The following is a 20636-nucleotide window of genomic DNA, read 5'->3' as shown; positions in this document are numbered from 1 at the left end:
GGTAGATGAGAGTGTCCTTTGGATATTCCAGGTAAAGAAAAACTGGAAAGCAAGAAGTTGCTATAAAGGGCCCTATCAAGAATCAGAATACAGATTAATCTGCATCCCTCTACCCAAAATCTTTTGTTACAAACAAACAAACAAATAAGAACCCCAGTCTTTTGTGTGTCAACAAAATGGAGTGCTCTAGAACTAGGAAGTTAAGGGCATAACCCACGCTCTTCATTATCCCATCGTCTCGCATAGAAACACTTGTCATTATTGTCACTTTCCTAGGAAAACCCTACCCACTTTGTCACAACAAGCAAAAAAGTCAATCTCCACACAAAACTACTAAAAGTATAAAATAAAATAAAACTAAACACTTTTCCACTGCTAAAAAACAAATAATCCAATTAAAAATTGGGTAGAAGGACATAAATAGACATTTCTCCAACAAAGACTTGCAGATGGCTAACAGACACATGAAAAGTTGCTCAACATCCATCACTCATCATCAGGGAAATGCATATCAAAACCACAATGAGATACCACCTCAGACCTGTCAGAATGGCTGACATTAACAACACGAGAAATAACAAGTGTTGGTAAAGATGCAGAGAAAAAGGAACCTGGTGCACTGTTGGTGGGAACGTAAATGGGTGCAGCCATTCTGGAAGATGGTATGGAGGCTCTTCAAAAAATTAAAAATAGAATTACTATGACTATGGCCTAGTGATTCCACTACTGAGATACTGACCCAAAGAATATGCAAACAGTAATTCAAAAGGATATATGCACTGCTATGTTCTTGCAGCATTGTTTATAATAGCCCAATTATGGAAGCAGCCCAGGTGTCCATCAATAGATGAATGGATAAAGAAGAGTTGTTGTATACACACAATGAAATACTACTCAGCCATGAAAAAGAATTGGATGTTGCCTTTTGCAACAACATGGAGAGAAGAAAAATACTTTCGACTGCTGAAAATACTCCTCATGAAATTATCACATGACAAACAAAAACTATAATACCACACTCCAACATAAATTGTATTAAAGCAAAAAGAGAAAAAGGTGTAAACCATAATATGGGATACAAGTGAACTAAAAAACTGTATATCATATTGATTACATAACCCAGAAAATAGTTTTTCAAGTGATATTGAACACAAAATTCTCATTTAATATCCAATGGTATATATTTTCAGAACAGTGAGGACTGCACAGAAATCTTTAACTCCACTGAAGAGGATTATTATGGGTAATAACACTGATGTTGTGAATTTGTAACAATTTTATATATGTTTTAAGACAAAGCAAATAACTTTCTATATCAACATTATTGGGAAAGAAACACATTTTTAAAAAGAAAAGAGATAACAGAAGATTAAGAAATGAGACATTTACATTGGAAAGTGGTTTGGTAATTTTCTAAAAACTTAAGTTTATACCTATACTATCAACCAGCAATTCCACTCCTAGGGATATAAATTCCACTTTCAAGATTAATAAAAATATAACCACAAAACATAAATAAATTAAAATATATTTAAAGTTGTATTCATTATAGTCAAAATCTTTTTAAAAAATACGTGTTCAGCAATAGGAGAATGAATAAACAATTCAGTATATTCATACAGTGGAGTATTATTATATTGGTACTAAGTTAAAAGGAACAAATTATTGATACACGAAACACCACATACAAAAGAAGGCTGGTACCCTCAAGTATTATTAGGTACGTTTCCCCTTATATGAAGTTCTGCCGAATGGGCAAAATGTATTTGTGCCTCTAATGTGGGAAACTGACTGGGAAAGGGCATTAGTAAATGAAAACTTTACAGGGACACAGAAATATTCCGTCTGTTGCAAAGAATGTGCTTTCTGCAGAGGCTTACATATTCCATGATGCACTGACCAGTATCACTCAATATCTGTTCTTTAAATTGTGTGTAAATTCTACCTTAGAAGAAAAGGTCAGCAATAAATATTTAATGCCGAATTCGAATGAAAAATGTGAAATATGAATGTGACTGCAGTTTTCTATCTCTGTCTACAGAAAGGACGTGTGAGCAAATATATGCAAGTGGAATGAACATGTTCAGCACCCAAATCTTTCCAGTAAGATAAGCCATAGCTCTTTGAGAAATCCTTGTCTCCAGACCTAAAGCTAGGAAAGTACGAGGTGAACCTGGAACATAATTGTGTCTGAAAACAGTTAATCGCTCACTGATTAATGGAAAATGTCATAAGGACCCTCGTTCCAGCTTAAAAGGACTCCTACTGGCTAAATTTGGGATAATTTGAACACCAAAAATGGAATCAATATTCATGTATAAAATTAATGTATCAATAATGTATAAAATAGAATAAAAATTAATGTATAACGTTGGATAAATTCTTAAGTCTACAGTACAACCCAAAGATAGAAAAAGAGACAGAGAGAAAACTTTTTATTTATTATTATTATTTTTAATGTTTTATTTATTTCTGAGAGAGACAGTGGGAGCAGGGGAGGGTCAGAGAGAGAGACACACACAGAATCTGAAGCAGGCTCCAGGCTCTGAGCTGTCAGCACAGAGCCTGACGTGGGTCTCGATCCCACAAACCGTGAGATCATGACCTGAGCCGAAGTCTGATGCTTAACCAACTAAGCCACCCAGGTGCCCCAAGATAAAACTTTTTAAAAAGTCTTTTTTTCTTCATTGCAGAATGATGCCAGCTAATAAATGCAGAGGGACAGCAGAACTAGAGCTCTGGCAACTATGAATTATAATCATTATAACCAATTAAGTTAAAAACAATCAAGAGGTGCCAAAATCATTAGATAAAAGGTATTTAGGGAACAGGGTAATTTTAGGATATCAAACAATTTTCTGAAAGATCATTCACTAACATAGGGGTGGAAATCCACACCCTAATCAAGCAATCATGTCCAACGTCACTAACAGTAGAAGAAGGTGTTGTTTCTCTCTATGTGATTCATAATGAATATGTATATAATGTACATGTTATTCTTGCTAAAGAATGTTTAATCTGACTGTAAACTAGCCTGTAAATCAGTAGCTCTCAACCAGGGAGGTTTTACACGAAGGGAGATGTTTTTGTTGTTGTTATGTCTGAAGAGGTGTTACTGGCGTTTGGTGGGTAGAAGCCAGGGATAGTGCTAAATGTCCTACAACACAAAGAACAACACCTTACAGCACGCCAACCACACTGAGGTTGAGACACTCTACTCTAGGCTTACCTCCTCTTTACCTGCTTTACAGGACATAGAAGAATAACAAATACCATTAGCAAACAGTTAAATAGCTCCAGAATGTGGTATATTCTGCCACCGGACTAATCTGATTTGTTAAAATAGTAATATATGAGGAAATAGTGGGAAAAGCAGTTCTAGAGGAAAAAGGATTAAATAAGAGAACACCTGATGCATTAATAAACTCAATTAAGTGCATTAAGACAAGCAGATCGAAAAGACGTTCTTGAGCAAATAGAGGGAATTTAAATATGAACCAGATCTTGATTATATTATAGCTAATAATTTCTTAGGTTTGATAATTGTGGTTATGTAGGAAAATGCCTGTACTCTAAGGTGATACATGCTGAAGAATTTGAGAAAAGTGTTATTTTTTTAAATATTTTTATTTATTTCTAAGAGAGAGAGAGAGACAGCGTGAGCAGGGGAGGGTCAGAGAGAGAGGGACTGACAGACTCCGAAACAGGCTCCAGGCTCTGAGCTGGCAGTCAGCACAGAGCCCCACGCGGGGCTCGAACCCATGAACCGCGAGATCATGACCCAACCGAAAGTTGGACGCTTAACTGACTAAGCCACCCAGGCATCCCGAGAAAAGTGTTATTTTATTTTATTATTTTAGTTTATTTATTTGAGAGAGAGGGAGAGACAGCATGAGTGGGGGAGGAGCAAAGAGAGATGGAGAGAAAGAATCTCAAGCAGGCTCCACGCTGCCAGCACAAAGCCTGACGTGAGGATCAAACTCACGAAACCGTGAGTTCATGACCTGAGCTGAAACCAAGAGTTAGACACTTAACTGACTGGGCCACCCAGGTGCCCCTTGAAAAAAGTGCTATGATGAAAATAATTTGTGTCCAAGAGGTACATTAATTACAGACTAATCTTAAAAGATAACAGGTAATGTTAAATTTAAAACTTAATAAACAGAAAGAGGTATATGATAATATCATTTATGACAGTTTAAAGTGTACATTTTCAAGAATATATATATAAAGAATAGGTCTATATTGCAATAGTTGTCTATGTGGGGAATGCATGCAAGAGAGGGATATATAGACAATAAAAATGAATAAATGAATGAAGGAATGAATGAATACAAAAAAGAGAGGAGCTTTGCAGAGATCCATGGTGACAATAGCATAATAAAATTCTCTGTCTCAAGTATCAAAATAAATCAAAATATCAATAAATAAATAAATATTAGTGTATACGTGAGGGCCAAAACATAATTTAAAGAGATAATTGTATTTTTTAAAAAGGAAACATAAATTTTGCTTGACTCTGGCGAAGAAATCAAAGGGGAGAGAGGGTGAAAATGTATATATTTTCTGGAAAGACTCAAATTAAGACAATTGTCCCAATAGTGGCCCTAAAACATAGACCTTCTAGATGTGATTCTGGTGGTTGAATGCAAGGACCCCACCCCTGGTGGTAGTGGATACAAACTATGAATCTCACCTGTGAACTAGGATAAAGTTGAGGGGAAGCATAGAGTTGAAAGGGAAACATTTTATGTTGTCATTTAACAGTTAAATAATATAGAAGCAATGGTAATTATATGGATTTTGGATGTGGCCAGATTTTATTAAATGACTTGGAAACCATAAAGAAAATAACTGACAGGCTTGGGTCAGCCAATTTTCAAATTGCGGAATGTTATTAAAGCCAGAAATTATTCCTGAAGGGGTTTAAAGAAGCTCTTATCTCCTGAATCCAGCAGGCAGACAGAGTGTCTTCAGTCCCAGGAATTAATCGTATGTGGAAGAGCTGCACAGGAGACAAAACACTTGGTCTGGACAGTTCTCCAGTGCTAAATCAGGGCCCTGAGAGGGAAGCAGTGGGACCTTGGGGTCTGGAAAGAGCTTATTTGAGTGGATGCACTTGAACACCTCGAAGCAATATCCTATTCCAGTGGGACTATGAAACGAGTGCCTCAAACACCATGTAGACACCATCCACCTGCACGGCCCTGGGAAACAGCAGATAAATGGTGGGTGACGATGGACAACTAAATGTCATCAAGTGGTAACCCACATTCTCTTTCTGGATGTCACATCTTTGCTGGACCTCAAATGACTTTGATGTTTTACAGAACATCTCATTGGTGCATTATATTGAAGACATCATGCTAATTGCATCTGATGAACAAGAAGTGGGAAGTGCTCTGGGTGCCCTCATTGACTCACAGGCATGTCAGAGAGTGGGAAGTTCATCCACATAGGTTAGGATCCTACCACGCCAATAAACTTTTTAGGGACCTAGTTTTCTGGAGCATGCCGAATCATCACCTCTAAGGTAAGAGACAAGTTACGGCACTAGGAAAGGGGCAGAATGGTTGGCCTTGGAGACTGGAGATACTGTACTTGGAAATAAGGTGTTAAGTGAGTTAACACATGCGTTTTTGAGTGGGGCCTCGAGCAAGAGAGCAAGCAGCAGGTCCAAGCTGTTGTGCAAGCTTCCCTGTCATTCATTTCACTTGGCCCGGCAAATCCAATAGAATTAAAATATGTCATAGATGGAGCTCCTGGGTGGCTTAGTCGGTTAAGCATCCGACTTTTTCTCAGGTCATGATCTCACGGTTCGTGGGTTCGAGCCCCGTGTCAGGCTCTGTGCTGACTGCCAGCTCAGAGCCTGGAGCCTGTTTCAGAGTCTGTGACTCTCTCTCTCTCTCTCTGACCCTCCCCTGCTCATGCTGTCTCTCTCTCTCTCTCTCTCTCTCTCCTAGAAATAAATAAAAAACATTAAAAAAAATTTTAAAATATGTCATAGATAAGAATGCATGTGGAGACTTTGGCAGACCCCAATGGAGGGGTCACAGAACAGACCCGGAGGGTTCTCAAACAAGGCAATGCCATCTCCAGAAATGAACTACTTTTAATTTCAAAACTAGATCATCATATGCTAAACCAGTTCCTAGTAGAGAATGAGTCCTGATCAGTGACTCTATGGCTGGAGCTGCCCATCATGGTCTGGACATTATCACATCCATTGAACTATAAAATCAGGCAGACTTAATAGCAATTCTTCTTGTAATGGAAATTATACTGAGAATCAGGCCCAACATGTTCAGAGGACAACAGTAATTTACACATATGGAGGGACTAAACCTCAAGTTACCTATCTATATTAAGTGGATGCCTCTCTTGTAGCTCACACATGAGTCCATGGGCAGTACTTTTCAATGAGCTAATGTAGAAGGGCAAGAAAAAAAGGGATGGCCCATGAGGGGTCCATCTTGATAGGTTAGTATGAGATAAAAAAGGAAGCTACTTTATTACATGCCTACTCAGTGGTGGCCCTAAAGTACAACAATGAGGAAAAAACCTTCCAGTACTTGGAGAAATACACTTGTCATCAATGTTGAATGAAGGGACAAGTGACCAAAGGTAAGTATATATAAAACTGACTGGAAAATGGTGATCACTTGGCCTTTTGGCTGGGGGCCTTGACAAGGCAAAACTGAAAGACTAAAGACAAAGAGGTCTATGCAAGAGGCATAGGGATAGACATACAGTTTTGGACATAAAAAGTTATCCTTTTTATATTTTTGATTCCCATATCTGCCAGACTTTCTACCACCGAAGAGGCATTTTAGTAACCAGATGGGAAGGAAGTTGGCATCCGGTCAACATCAGTCATTCTCAGTCCTCCACCAACCTGGTGCTTGAATAACAGGTGAGTCACCATAGTATCAGGGTTGGAGGTTATGCCTGGATCTTATGGAATGGGCTTCCTCCCAGCAGAGCTGATCTAGCTATTCACCTGCTGAATGCCTCAACAGACAGCCACTTAGTGACAATAGGCCAGACCCTTTCTGTAGGAGGCAATGTACAGTTTTCACTTGGATTGGAAAGTACTCTTGTTTGTCTTTTCTCTTGTCCAGCCAGCAGCATGATCTGAAGACTTACACAAAAAGTAGTTTACCAACATACATTCCTATGAAACAACACCTAAAAGCTCGGGCACATTTAACAGCAAAAGAGATTTAAAATAAAAATGGGTGCTTTACCAAGACTTGTCCTCCAAATACCAATCAGAAGTCAACAGAAAGCCTCAAAAGTGAGATGGTTTATCAAATGAAATCTATGTTTTCTAACTTGAGGGAGATACTCTACAAGGTAGGACACTGTCCCCTATTTATGGCATATAGTGTAGGCCATTGGCCAATGTATGAGGCTGTGCCCGAGTACACTGAATATATACGTACATCCAGGAATCAATGTAGGACTGTAAGATTGGTTTTTCTCACCTTTATTCCTTGTGTGTCCCAATTATTCTCAGTGTTTGTAGAATTTTATTTATACCCTGACAGGGATAGATTAAACATCTATATAAAACATGCTTTTCCACTGTGCACTATAAATATATTATGATTCTGAGATGTTTCAACGTTTTTACTCACTTAGTAAGGTTAAAAGTTTAAGAGTCTTGGCAAAACATTGTTTTGAGTTTTGATACCAACATTAGAGGTGTGCGTTAGTGTAGTTTTATATCTGTAGTTTAAGTTTTCTCTTTTAGGAGAGAAAGGATATTTCTCAACTGTGAGTCAGTTAAAAAATCAATTACTCAAATATGTCAGTGAGCCAAAGTCCAACACGAACATTTGTCCAGATTCAAAAACAAATGTCAATGAGTATGGATCGATTACGTGAGAATCTTCAACTCACCTGACCTTTTACTGAAAAACTCTAAGACATTTATGGTAGAGGAAAGATTTTCCCAACAGATTTTATAAAGGTCAAAGTATAGACTTGAGTATTATTTGAAATTTGGTTTCCAATAATTATTTATGACCAGAATTCAAAATCACTTGTAAGGAAAATTTTAAATGGTTCATATCTACAACTAGGTAGTTGTTTTGTTTTGCTTTTTAGTTTCTTAATGTACTTGTTTTTATCTCATCTCCAGCCAGACACTTCTATATCTCCTCACCTCCCCACAAAATAAAATAAAAGAAAGAAGGAAGGGACTCCTTCCCTCTCCTTTCAGGGCTGGTCGAAGTATCAAATTTAAGGAGTTTTGAATGACTGTGGTTTCTACTTAACTTGGATTAATGTACATAACCTATGAGAGGATAAACCTTAGTGGAGGCCAGAATTTGTCTCAGAAGAAGAGAAAATGCAGAACAAGTATAGAAAATTTTAAAGAACCAGACTAAAAAACCCCACAAAAAAACAAAAGGTCAGAATTGTGGGATCACCTTACAAAAGTTAGTGATAATAAATATTATTTCCCATTTTATCTCTCTGTGTTACAGGGCATAAATTTCTAGTGTGTGACTAATAATAATTGTCTTCTTTATTTACATTATTACCCAAGTGGTTCAGATTCAAATTTTCTAAAGCGTGGCAGTGCAATGCCTGCCTTTATATTGTACATAATCATTGCCTTTTTAATCATGCTTGATGATTTTTTTAAATTGGTGGAATGATAACCACGGTTAAAATATCTTTAATATATTTAAAAATAAAGTGTTTCTAGAATCATGTATTGTATCATTATTTAACCACTTCATATAGCCATTTTTGCTTGCTTTGTATATTTTTATTTGGTATTCTAATATAGGAGTATTATGTTACAGAATTATGCAAAAACAAATTAACGTAATAAGATGAAAAATACTTAAAACATTTAGTTGATTTATGAGGGTGTGGGGTTTAAAGCTAATTCTGCCATATACTAGCTATGAAGCCTGGGGCACATTCCTTAAACTTCCTGAGCCTGCTTTCTCATCTGTAAAAAGAAAAATTATAATCATACTTCTCTTACAGAACTGATGTGTTGATGAAATGCAATCACATGTGTTAAGGGCTTATAAAGCACATGGAGCTTACAAAGCATCCATAAACATTAGTTATAAATACCTAGTGATTCTCAGTCTGAAAGAAAACAGAAACATGCATTTTAATAAGTATATATGCACCGTCCATCACTTTTTAATATTTAAGGCAAAGATGCATAAATAAAAGGCTTTTCATCTCCCTTTTTCTTTTGGCCTTTCTTTTTTTCTTCTATCTATGTTCATCTCCAGATGACACCTTCCACTTTTGGAAGACATACTCATATTAGTTGATAATATATTTTGTAAGAATAATTATCTTGCTTTATCACCTGTTTGACTTACTTCTTTCATGCATTAGTTATTATTGTGGTGATTACTAGAAAGCCTAAAGTTATAGACTCAAATATGGACTTTGGAGAATTTTTCTTTTTCCAGAGTGCTTCAACCTTTGCTAAAAACACATACAAAATGACCATAAGCTGTAACAACTGTTTTGTATTTAAGCAGGTTAGTAATGGAAATAAAAATTATTCTGATCCATTACTGTTAAAAATAATTATTCCCATAGAAGCCTACCTCAAGAAGCAAGAAAAATCTCAAATAAGTAGTCTAATATTACATCAAAAGGAGCTATAAAATAAAAAAGCAAAAAAACCTCAAACCAGAATAAGGAAGGAAATAATAAAGATTAGAGCAGAAATAAATGATATAGAAACTAAAAAAGGCCAATAGAACAGATCAAACAGATCAATGAAACCAGGAGCTGGTTCTTTGAAAAGATCGACAAAACTGATGGAGCTCTAGCCAGACACATAAGTAAATAAGTAAATGAATGAATGAATGAATAAATAAATAACATATTCAATAAAGAGCTAGTATATAAGATACATAATTTATATACCTCAACACCAAAAAATGGACCCAATTTAAAAATGGACAGAAGACATGAACAGGCATTTCTCCAAAGATAGCCAGATAGCCAACAGACACATCAAAAGATACTCAACACCACTCATCATCATGGATATGCAAATCAAAAACAATGAAATGTCACTTCATACTTGTCAGAATGGCTAAAATCAACAACACAAGAAACAACAGGTATGGGTGAAGACGCAGAGAAAAAGGAACCCTTGTGCACTGTTGGTGGAAATGCAAACTGGTGTAGCCACTGTGGAATACAGCATGGAGGTTCCCCCCTAAAATTAAAAATAGAACTACCCCATTATACAGTAATTGCACTACTGGGTATTTATTCAAGGAATAGAAAGAAACTAATTAAAAAAGATATAGGCACTCCTATGTTTATTGCAGCATTATTTATAATAGTCAAATTTTGGAAGCAACCCAAGGGTTGCTTTATACAAATGTATAAAGAAGTGGTGGTATCTATCTATCTGTCTATCATCTATCTATCTATCTATCTATCTATCTATCTATCTACCTACCATCTATCTATCATCTATCTATAATGGAATATTATTCAGCCATAAAAAAAGAATGAAACCTTGCCATTTGCAACAATATGAATGGAGCTAGAGAGTAAAATGCCAAGCAAAAAAAAAAAATCATTCAGAGACAAATACCATATGATTTTATCCATGTTGAATTTAAGAAACAATGAAGAAAAAAGAGAAAAACCAAAAAATGGACTCTTAACTGTAGAGCACAGAAGTAGAGCACAGATGTAGAGCATATCTTACCAGAGGGAAGATGGGAAGTGGGGGTGGGAGAAATGGGTGATGGGGATTAAAGTGTACACTTATCATAATGAGCACTGGGTAATATATAGAATTATTGAATCACTATACTGTACACCTGAATTAACTATACTGGAATTATACTGGAATTAAAATTAAAAATTGCATAAAAAATAATTATTCCAATAGCCACTCATGCTTACCAGGATTACAACATATTATGAACAAAGTTTTAAATTTTTATATTTATAGAGGTTATCTAATAATTAATAATATTTTCTATTGCTTAAATATTTAAAATATAGGAGAATTTCTAATAATTGAGAGAAATATCCAATGCTACTTAAAAAATAAATGAATTCAATAATAAGTTCAGAGGATACTGAATTTTTCAGTTAACCCCAGATGGTAGAGTATAATAGGAAAATTGGGCATATCTTTAGGAGTTAGGAGACTAGCCTCTAGTTTCTTGATGTGGTCATCCTTTAAAACATCACATTCACAAGCTGTATCAGTGGTGAATCACTGATGAAATCAATGTGCTGGGAAAATATGGAGTATAGTCAAATATAAAACATACCAAATGAGTATGGACATATACAGAGCTATGCCCTCCCTCCACTTTGATTCTTTTTTCTTTCAACCTCATAAAAGGTTGAAATAGAAGGTCCTCTTCTTTTTGATATGTACCTTTAAGTTTCCCCACATCCATGGCACCCGCTGTAAGCCATGCACTGTTGCAAAATAAAGCTACGATCTCCCATATAAACAGACAAGCTTCTTTGCCTTTTATGTGTTCACATTAACTGGAATTTTGACAGAGAAGTATGAATGCTCACTTAATTCATATGAAAACATGTTTTCGGAGGGAAAGATTTTGAGGATGATAATGGAAAAGTTCTAAATCTAATGTAAAATAGAATATTTCTCTTCATTGGCTAGTTGAACCCTTACTCAATACAACTGTAACAGATTTAGGAAAGCAGTTTTGAATTTGAAGCATTGAGAATAGTAAGTGTTAAGATAACATGGAAATGTAAATAAGCATGTTTATGTGAATTTGGTAAGTTCACTTACTGCCTCTACAGAAAGGAGTAAAGTGGATTTTGAAAGACATATATAGAAATTATGGGCCGAAGGGTTAGGAAAGGCCCCAAACATATGAGTATTCATCTAAGAGAGAACAAGACCTGAAGGGCATCGGAGTGGAGGCCTTAGGTAGGTCATCAGGAAAACACTAGTTGACTTGGGGTTGGCACAGTTTTAATTAATCCAGTGTCTTCTTTTCCCATGCACTTCATAATCTTCAATAGGTTGCTTTCTATCTAATAAATACAGGAAGGAAATTTTTTAAAATTTATTTAAATTCAAGTTAGTTAACATTCACTGTAGTACTGGCTTCAGGACTAGAACCCAGGGACTCATCACTTACCCAGTGCTCATCCCAACAAGTGCCCTCCTTAATGCCCACCACCCATTTAGCCCATACACCCTCCCACCTCCCCTTCAGCAACTCTCAGATTGTTCTCTGTATTTAAGAGTGTCTTATGGTTTGCCTTCCTTTTTATTTTTTAATGCTTATTTGTTTTTGAGAGAGAGACAGACAGACAGACAGAGACAGAGCACAAATAGGAGAAGGGCAGTGAGTGATGCATAATCTGAAGCAGCATCCATGCTCTGAGCTGTCAGTACAGAACCTGACACAGGGCTGTAACTCACAACTGCGAGATCATGACCTGAAATGAAGTCGGTTGCTTAACTTACTGAGCCACCCAGGTGCCCCTCCCTCTCTGTGTTTATCTTATTTTTCCTTCCCTTCCCCTATGTTTATCTGTTGTGCCTCTGAAATTCCACATATGAGTGAAGTCATATGGCAGTTTTCTTTGACTTATTTCATACTTACCCTGTAGATCCATCCATTTTGTTGCAAGTGACAGGATTTCATTCTTTTTCACCACTGAGTAGTATTCCAGTGTGTGTGTGTGTGTGTGTGTGTGTGTGTGTGTGTGTGTGTGTATCACATCTGTATCCATTCATCAGTCAGTGGACATTTGGCTCTTTCCATAATTTGGCTGTTGTTGATGGTGCTGCTATAAACATCGGGGTGCATGTGCCCCTTTTGAATCAGCATTTTGTGTCCTTTGGATAAACTTACACTTTGGAAAACAATCTCAGATTGTAAATAAATCATCAATCTGATATAGCTGGAAAGCATTCTGAACACCTGGCCATCAGGAAAAAACACTGCTCATGGGTTATCTGTGCAAAGGAGTTTCAAATACTTTTGCCCACCCTACACAATTCTAACCCTTTTTTGGAAAAAAAAAAAAAAGTTACTCAAGGCACCTAATACTTTTTGGATAAACCATCACAGGCTTTCATTTGTTGTTCAATTTTATATTCATCATTCTTATGTAAATGGAAGACAAGTGACAGTTTTGGTCTTGGATAATTGGACTATTTAGACTTGTATTTGTCTAAATAAGCAGAAAACATATCCATGTGTGACAGTTTAATTTTCAGTTTTCCCAGAATATTATTTTTCTCTAGTGGTTTACTCATATCAAATTTCTCTTTAGAGATTCTGTTCCCTGAGGTCTGTCAATATAAGCCCAGAATGTGCCAGAATGCTCAAATCCATATCACTAATAGACTCCTAAATTGACTTGCTTTCCACCATCAGTATCCTGTTTCGAAATTATATAATTATTTCTGATACATTTAGAGTATTCTCAGTAATCTAACCCACTTTGCTACAACATATAAAGTCAGTAAGAGGTGTGAGGTACAAGAGATTTAAATCAAATTAGATTACCAGCTATTGTGAGAATCTCAGAAAACTGAGTTATGATGGCACTGAATTTCTAATTATACAACTCCCTGCCAGTCAAAGATAATACTATTTAGCTCTGGCAGTAACTAAAATCCCAGGCAACTTTTCATTTAAAAGTTGTAACTAGGTCAACTCCCCCAGCATCATCCAAATCCGCTACATAGTTCTCACCCAGCCTAAAACATGCACTTAACTATAATTCTGGATGAATTCTACATCCTTCACTGAAGGCAGGTGTCTCGGGCAGGTCCATTTCCAAATTACACAGCAGTCAGGAATGTACTAGATCCCATTCCACCATAGAGTATATACAGAATTAAAGACTGAACTATAATTTAAGAAAACACCTTGAAAATATTTTTTCTTTTTTTTAACATAGAATAAAAACATTTTTCTGTTCTTTAGATTTTCCCCTGCCTTGACACAAAAATCTGAGGAAACCTACTTGAGCTGCAAACTGGTAAGTACACTTACTATAAGACAGTATCCAAGCAGCAGCTGGATTGTAGAAAGAAATAGTGACTTCTTGATTCAAAATGCTAGTTAATTTCCATTTTAAGCAAAATTCCTCTTGGCGGCACGTGATGGCTCAGTTGGTTTAGCGTCATTCTTGATTTTGTCTCAGGTCATGATCTCATCTTTCATGAGATCCAGCCCTGTGTGTATGGAGCCTGCTTGGGATTCTCTCTTTCCTTCTCTCTCTCTGCCCTTTCCCCCCATACAATGCATTCTCTCTCTCCTCCCTCTCCCTCTCTCTCTCTCCCTCTCAATAACAAATAAATAAAACATTTTTTTCATTTCCAGTTTGAGGGACCTTGATCTTAAATATGGAGAAAAAAATTAAATGTATTTGTTATGCATATGCATTTATTGAGAACTATTCATTTATCCAATGACTTTGTGCTCAGAGAATTCACCGCCTTAACACATTGGCCAGAAGAGCCAATTATGTAAATACTCTGGGGCTTTTTTTGCCAATACTCCATTTTGAACTTCTTTGACCAAATTTCTACAATGAGAAGCTTACTTCTGAAAAAATTGGGCAGTTCAAGAAATAACTAGGACACACTGGTCAAGTGAGGGCAATACTATTATCAAATTGCTGAGTCTGTTAGTAACAGTTTTAAAAGTTGTCCATCGTAAATGGGGATCATCAATGTTAAACAATTGTGATGCTTGATATTCAAATACTATTTTTCCCTCAATTCGAACAATATTGTTTGAAAATCTGTTACGTTTCTCCAGCAGACTCAAAGGGTGATAGACCAGAACAGCAATGTTGAATACCAGCTGTTGGCATTTGGTTTCTAGATTAAAACTCATTAGCTATGTGGCCTTGGTAAGTGGCCTAACTTGCTAACAGTCTGAATCTGAGTGCACACCTCTGAAAAACTGGAACTAAACGATTATTTCAACAATGTTTTGAGGCGATTTTATAACTTTACCTAAACAAACTTAAGGTTGTTTCCTTTAAAACTAGACAAGAATATATATAGATCATAAAACAAAAGTATTTCATTCAAAAAAGTATGTTACTATACTGGAATTAAAATTTTTAAAATGACAAAATTAAAATTAAAAAAGAATAGTTAAAATATTTAATATTAAATGAGATCTTAAAATTCAATGGTCCAGCATTATACATATGACATCTTTGAAGTTATCAGTAAATGGTAGCTATTATAAAAATACTATATCTGAAAAATGAGCAAACCACCAGAAATTTATGTTTAGACAAGTAAAATGCAAATTAAAATGGCAATTTCAAAATCACTTATGAAAATATTAAAAATAATAATATACACTCTTGACTATAGACTAATGAGATGAGTGTGCTTAGACTCTGCATGTGGGTGAGAATGTGAATTGAGACAATGTTTTTCTAAAGACAACTTGGCAAAGTGTATAAAAGACTTAAAAACTAAACATTCTCTTGCCTAAGGCATACCATTTCTAGGAATTTAAGCCATTTTTAAATACCCAAAGACATATGTGCACATACATACTACAATATTGGTTATATGTCTAAAAAATCCTGATTTTTAAAAATAGTTTATACTTTAATTGTGTACAGTCACACAATGACCTTTATAAAAACATATTCCATATTATGATATGATATTAGAGACCTAAACACAGCCAATGTAAAATGTACAATGATGCCAACAAAGGGTGGTTATGTATCTTCTTTTCTAAGGAAAGAAAGTAGCTTTTATCCTAATTTAAGACTTAAATGAACACAAATACACTCACATATATAACATACACTTACACATCCACACACAAACATACACACACAGAAACTTGTCATTTGTATTAAGAATCTGTCTCAGTATTTTCTTTTTCTTTTTTTTAAATTTTTAAAATTTATTTTGAGAAATAGAGAGAGAGAGAAAGAGAGTACAAGCAGGGGAGAGGCAGAGAGAGAGGGACAGAGAGAAAATCCCCAGGAGACTCCGTACTGTCAGTGTGGAGCTGGACACAGAGCTCCATTTCATGAACGTTGAGGTCATGACCTGACCTGAAACTCAGACTGGTACTCAACGGGTTCGGCCACCCAGGCGCCCCTATTTGTTTTCTTTTGAACAAAGCTTTCTTTCTGTAATTTAATTCAATTGTATATACCACTCACGTGCACAAACATAGCCAATTCATGTCTTTCATTTGCTTTCAGCTTTCAGTGCTTTACCAAGAATTTTAAACCATAACATCATTTATCATAGTACTTGAATGTCTTGTGGAAGATTACCTGTAGCTGCGTAAACTGTTTGTATCACATTTGGGTTGTATAGATATGAAAAAGCTTACTCAAGGCCACATGACTAATAAATGAGTCTTAGAACTTTTCACCAAATCAAACTAAAAAAGTTGTATATCAGAGATCCTATATTGCAATGGCTCCCAGTGCATCTGAAAATGATGATATAAGATCATGTCCTTGGCCTTTGAGGAGGCTTACAATAAACAGCCAGATGTGTCTTTTTCTGTTTTTGTCTCTAACTGCTGAGTAGGCTTTTATACATGTTGCACAAAAGCTTAATCTACGATGCTTCTCTGATTTCAGGGCCAAGAAAAAGTGGTGTTTCTCCTGATGGTTTGATTCCTCTTAGAAAACAATCATCATAGAAACCACCATTTTCCCCTTTGACCTAACTGGTAGGAAGAATTATCCTCAACACATCGGCATTTCTCATCTTGGCTCTCTCCATCTGTCTTCCCCTTTCCCAAGCCCCCTTTATGACTCGGGGAAGAGGTGGTGAGGGATGGCACTGATGCAATCGGGAAGAGCTCTTTCTCCTGAACAATTTAGTGGCAACTCCCCAAATTAGGGCAAGCTGTCTCCAACAAGTTTTCCTTTGTAGTGTGTGATCTTTTCAAAAATCCTGTGTGATAACTTTTATTATTCTTATTTCCATTATTTTCATCTGTAAACTGAGACCTAGAGAGAGAGGCATAAGGAGTTGACCAGAATAAAGTAATCAGCGATGGAGCCACTTCAAGCTCCAAAATCTATGAGTTATTCATTTTCCACTGCACTATGTTCATCTGATATAAAATATACTATGGTATGAGCTCAGTCTTTACAGAGTTTTATGAAGAGAAACCACCTAATACAAATCCCCTTCCTCCCAGCCTGTATTTTCTGAATTGCTCCCACACTTTGGTATCCAAGACATTCTTCCAGAATTACGATACAAAATAAGTAATTTATGATTTATCACTTTTAGTGCACTACACAATTTTCTATGCAGTGCAAATAATTCAATCCCCTAAATATTTCCTCCTTTGTTAACATGACATAGAAAAAACAGAGTTTACAATCTGTGAAAATTCTTTTGGTGGTGGTGGTGGTAGAAGTGTTGAAAATAAATGTTTTCACCATTTCACTGGGCATACCTAAGAAATGAAGTAACCAACAAAAGTGAGGTCACCCTGCCCGCCTCACACTGTCGCTAGCTGCCAAAAGCTACATTAATTCCACTACGTGCAACACACTTTGTGTGTCACTGGTCCTGACACATGAGATCCAGAAGCCTACCGAACATTTAATAAGTTTTAACCCACAGTTAGAATTGTATTGGCTCTAAAGATTTTTTCATTTTTATTTTATTTTTTTGTTTTTTTCTTATATAGTTTATTGTCAAGTTGGTTTCCATATAACACCCAGTGCTCATCCCCACAAGTTCCCTCCTCCATGCCCATCACCCCCCATCCCCTCCCCCCACCTCCATCAGCCCTCAGTTTGTTCTCAGCATTCAAGAGTCTCTAAAGGTTTTTTTTAATTTAAAAATTTTTTTTCTAAAGGTTTTTTTTAAATCAAATATTCTGCCTTTATGAAAGTCAAGTAATTCCAATCTAGTAATGAGTCAGTGTCATCTTGCAGTATTTTTAAACCACATATAAACTGATTATATTATTTTTGATTTTCAGCAGCATTGTTCTTCAAAAAGTAACCAAAGATGCCTCAGCTATACTTCTTAAAATAGTATATCACTTAATAAAATCAGGTATATTTTGGTATTATAATCCTTATCCAATACCTTACCTCAACTCTTAACTCGTAGATCATTCTATCCTTGCTGGTTTGACATTTTGACTCTTCTTTTATATCTCTCAATATTTCTTTCATTTCACTTTCATGTTGACCAGGAATAATGTTAAACTGAAAAAAGACAGAAGTTAAAATTATAAATACATGAGGCTCCAAAGGCTGGCTCCAGTATAATCCACATTAGTTTTCATTTTACTTTTAGTTTAGTTTTTGTTTGTTTGTTTTCTATGTGGATTCCGGCAGGTTTTACTGTTGTTTTGATAATGTAGTTAAAATATTTATTTCTTTATTTGTATTTGAAAAATCCTAAGTTGTTCAAAAACAAATCAGCAAAGCTTTAGCAATCTAAATTCATCATTTGAAAACTGGATAAAACTTGCTTACATATTCCTGATAATTGACCAACTGGATTCTAAGTGAATCCAATTAACACTGATTTAATAGTCTTGAGTATTTGTAACACAGTACCCTTTGTGACTCTACTTAATGCCTACTTTCTATGAAGTCTAACGAGTGTATAGATTACAACAGAGACAAACTTGGGCAATGGAAAAAATACATCTTTATAATGCTAGAATTAGTAAAAACATATTTATAAAAGATGCCAATAAAATGCAATATGGAGCTGCTACATAAGAGTGGCATATCCAGATAATGGAATATTATTCAGCACAAAAAAAGAAATGAGCACTCAAGCCATGAAAAGACATGGTGGAAACTTAAATGCATATTCCAGAGTGAAAGAAGCCCATGTGAAAAGGCTACTTACTGTATAATTATAATTATGTGACATTCTGAAAAAGGGAGCCCATGGAGACAATGTAAAACTGGTGGTTTTCAGGGTTGTAGGTAGGAAGGGATGAACAGATGGAGCACAGAGATTTTTAGGGCAATGAAACTATTTGGGATGATGTTGGTGGACACATATCGTTACGCACTTGTCGAAACCCAGAGGGTGTACAACACTGAGAGTACACTCTGAGGTAAACTCCGGACTTGGGTGATAGTGATGTGTCAATACAGGTTCATCATTTGTAACAAATGTGCCCCTCTGGAGGAGGACATCGATAGTGGAAGAGGGATGCTTAAGTGAGACAGGTGGCATATGGCAATTATATGTACCTTCCATTCAATTATGCTGTGAATCTAAAACTGCTCAAAAAATAGTCTATAAAGAGAAACATACAAAAGTGAGAAAAATCCTGTAAATATATAGTAAATTTTCTCCACAGTTGTTCTTATAGTTTTCAACAGAAATACAAAATTTAACACATCTGTATGTCTAATACACATATAACATTGTTCTAATTTATATTTTCCCTAAAACAAGTAGGTAAATGTTTTCAGAATTTATATTATATAATTTGTATGCAATCCCACTATATGTTAGAAAATAAAAGCAAACATTATACTACCTATTTAAAATTAAAAATAACATTACTCATAATATTATCATTGTTAATAAAAATATTAAGTATGTGTTAGTCTCTAGGAACTGGACTTGATATATATTTCCTTAGTTAATTCTAGAGTAATCCTATGTGTTAGGTATTATTATTAGCCTTACCTTAAAGAAAAATAAACGATATTTTTACTAGGCTTAAGCAACTTTCCCAAATCACAAAGCTAGGAATGGAAGAAGCAAATTTTAAGAGTGTTCTTGCCAAATTCATTACTAGAGTTCTTAATCACAAACCAGTTACTACATCTATAATTATAAAGCTGAAAGCCACTGGAATAGTTTACTGAGAGGCAAACAGTTTATAGACATAGACTAGAAATGAGCTACAATGTAGTTAGGGGGTTGATTTACAAAGTACAGAGAGGTTCCATGTTCAGAGTTAGTAACATGGAGAACTCCCCACGGAAGGCAAATGTGGACGAGGACACAATACCACGGAGTTCAGTACAAGTCTGTCTATGCATGGTTCACCTCACTTTCATGTAAATAGACAACGTGGCATTAATCTCTGGCCAAAATTAAATTAAAAATAAAATAAAATAAGTCACTTTGCTTAAGAAAATAATGGATTGAAAGGGTTAAATCAAAGTAACAGGTTTTGGGTCAAGTTCACTAAAGTAAAAATCCAACTCATTCCAGTAATTGAATGCCCTTAGCTTAACTTCTGAAATCTGGTCCATTAATTCTCAGGGAATTAGGTCAATCAATAAGCCTTCTCATTGTCAACAGAACTTTCAATCAAACTTGCCACTCAAAGGAGAAGGCAAGAAAATGAATTTTCATACACAACAGTATAGGAAATCCACACTAATTACCTAAAATAACTCCAGTTTCATTTTTCATTGACAATGGAAAATCATGGATCTCTGGACATGTGAAGAAACCAATAACATAAAAAAGCAGCCAAGATTGTAAAATAAAATGTCTGCCAGGAAAAAAAGATAAATGGTATAATTTAAGATATGAAAGTAAATGTTATTAAAAATATAATCACTATCTTTGGGGGGAAATGAATATTATATTGCACTCGTAAATCAAGAAGAGAGCAACTTCAAAATTTCAAAGAAAA

General features: G+C 35.6%; 1 protein-coding gene across 2 annotated transcripts in view; it reads right to left on the bottom strand.

Moving 5' to 3' along the window:
- Positions 1 to 20636, bottom strand: part of CCDC102B (coiled-coil domain containing 102B) — a 93292-nt gene that overhangs the window by 31998 nt on the left and 40658 nt on the right. For both annotated transcript variants that reach the window (XM_039238742.1, XM_039238741.1), the window contains exon 4: positions 18100 to 18216. In XM_039238742.1, the coding sequence (XP_039094673.1) occupies positions 18100 to 18216 (117 nt within the window). The remainder of the gene's footprint in view (positions 1 to 18099; positions 18217 to 20636) is intronic.

Source organism: Hyaena hyaena, unplaced genomic scaffold (genome assembly GCF_003009895.1).
Source record: "Hyaena hyaena isolate Hyena2069 unplaced genomic scaffold, ASM300989v1 scaffold_145, whole genome shotgun sequence".
Classification (NCBI taxonomy): domain Eukaryota; kingdom Metazoa; phylum Chordata; class Mammalia; order Carnivora; family Hyaenidae; genus Hyaena; species Hyaena hyaena.
This window is presented reverse-complemented; position numbering and strand designations above follow the sequence as displayed.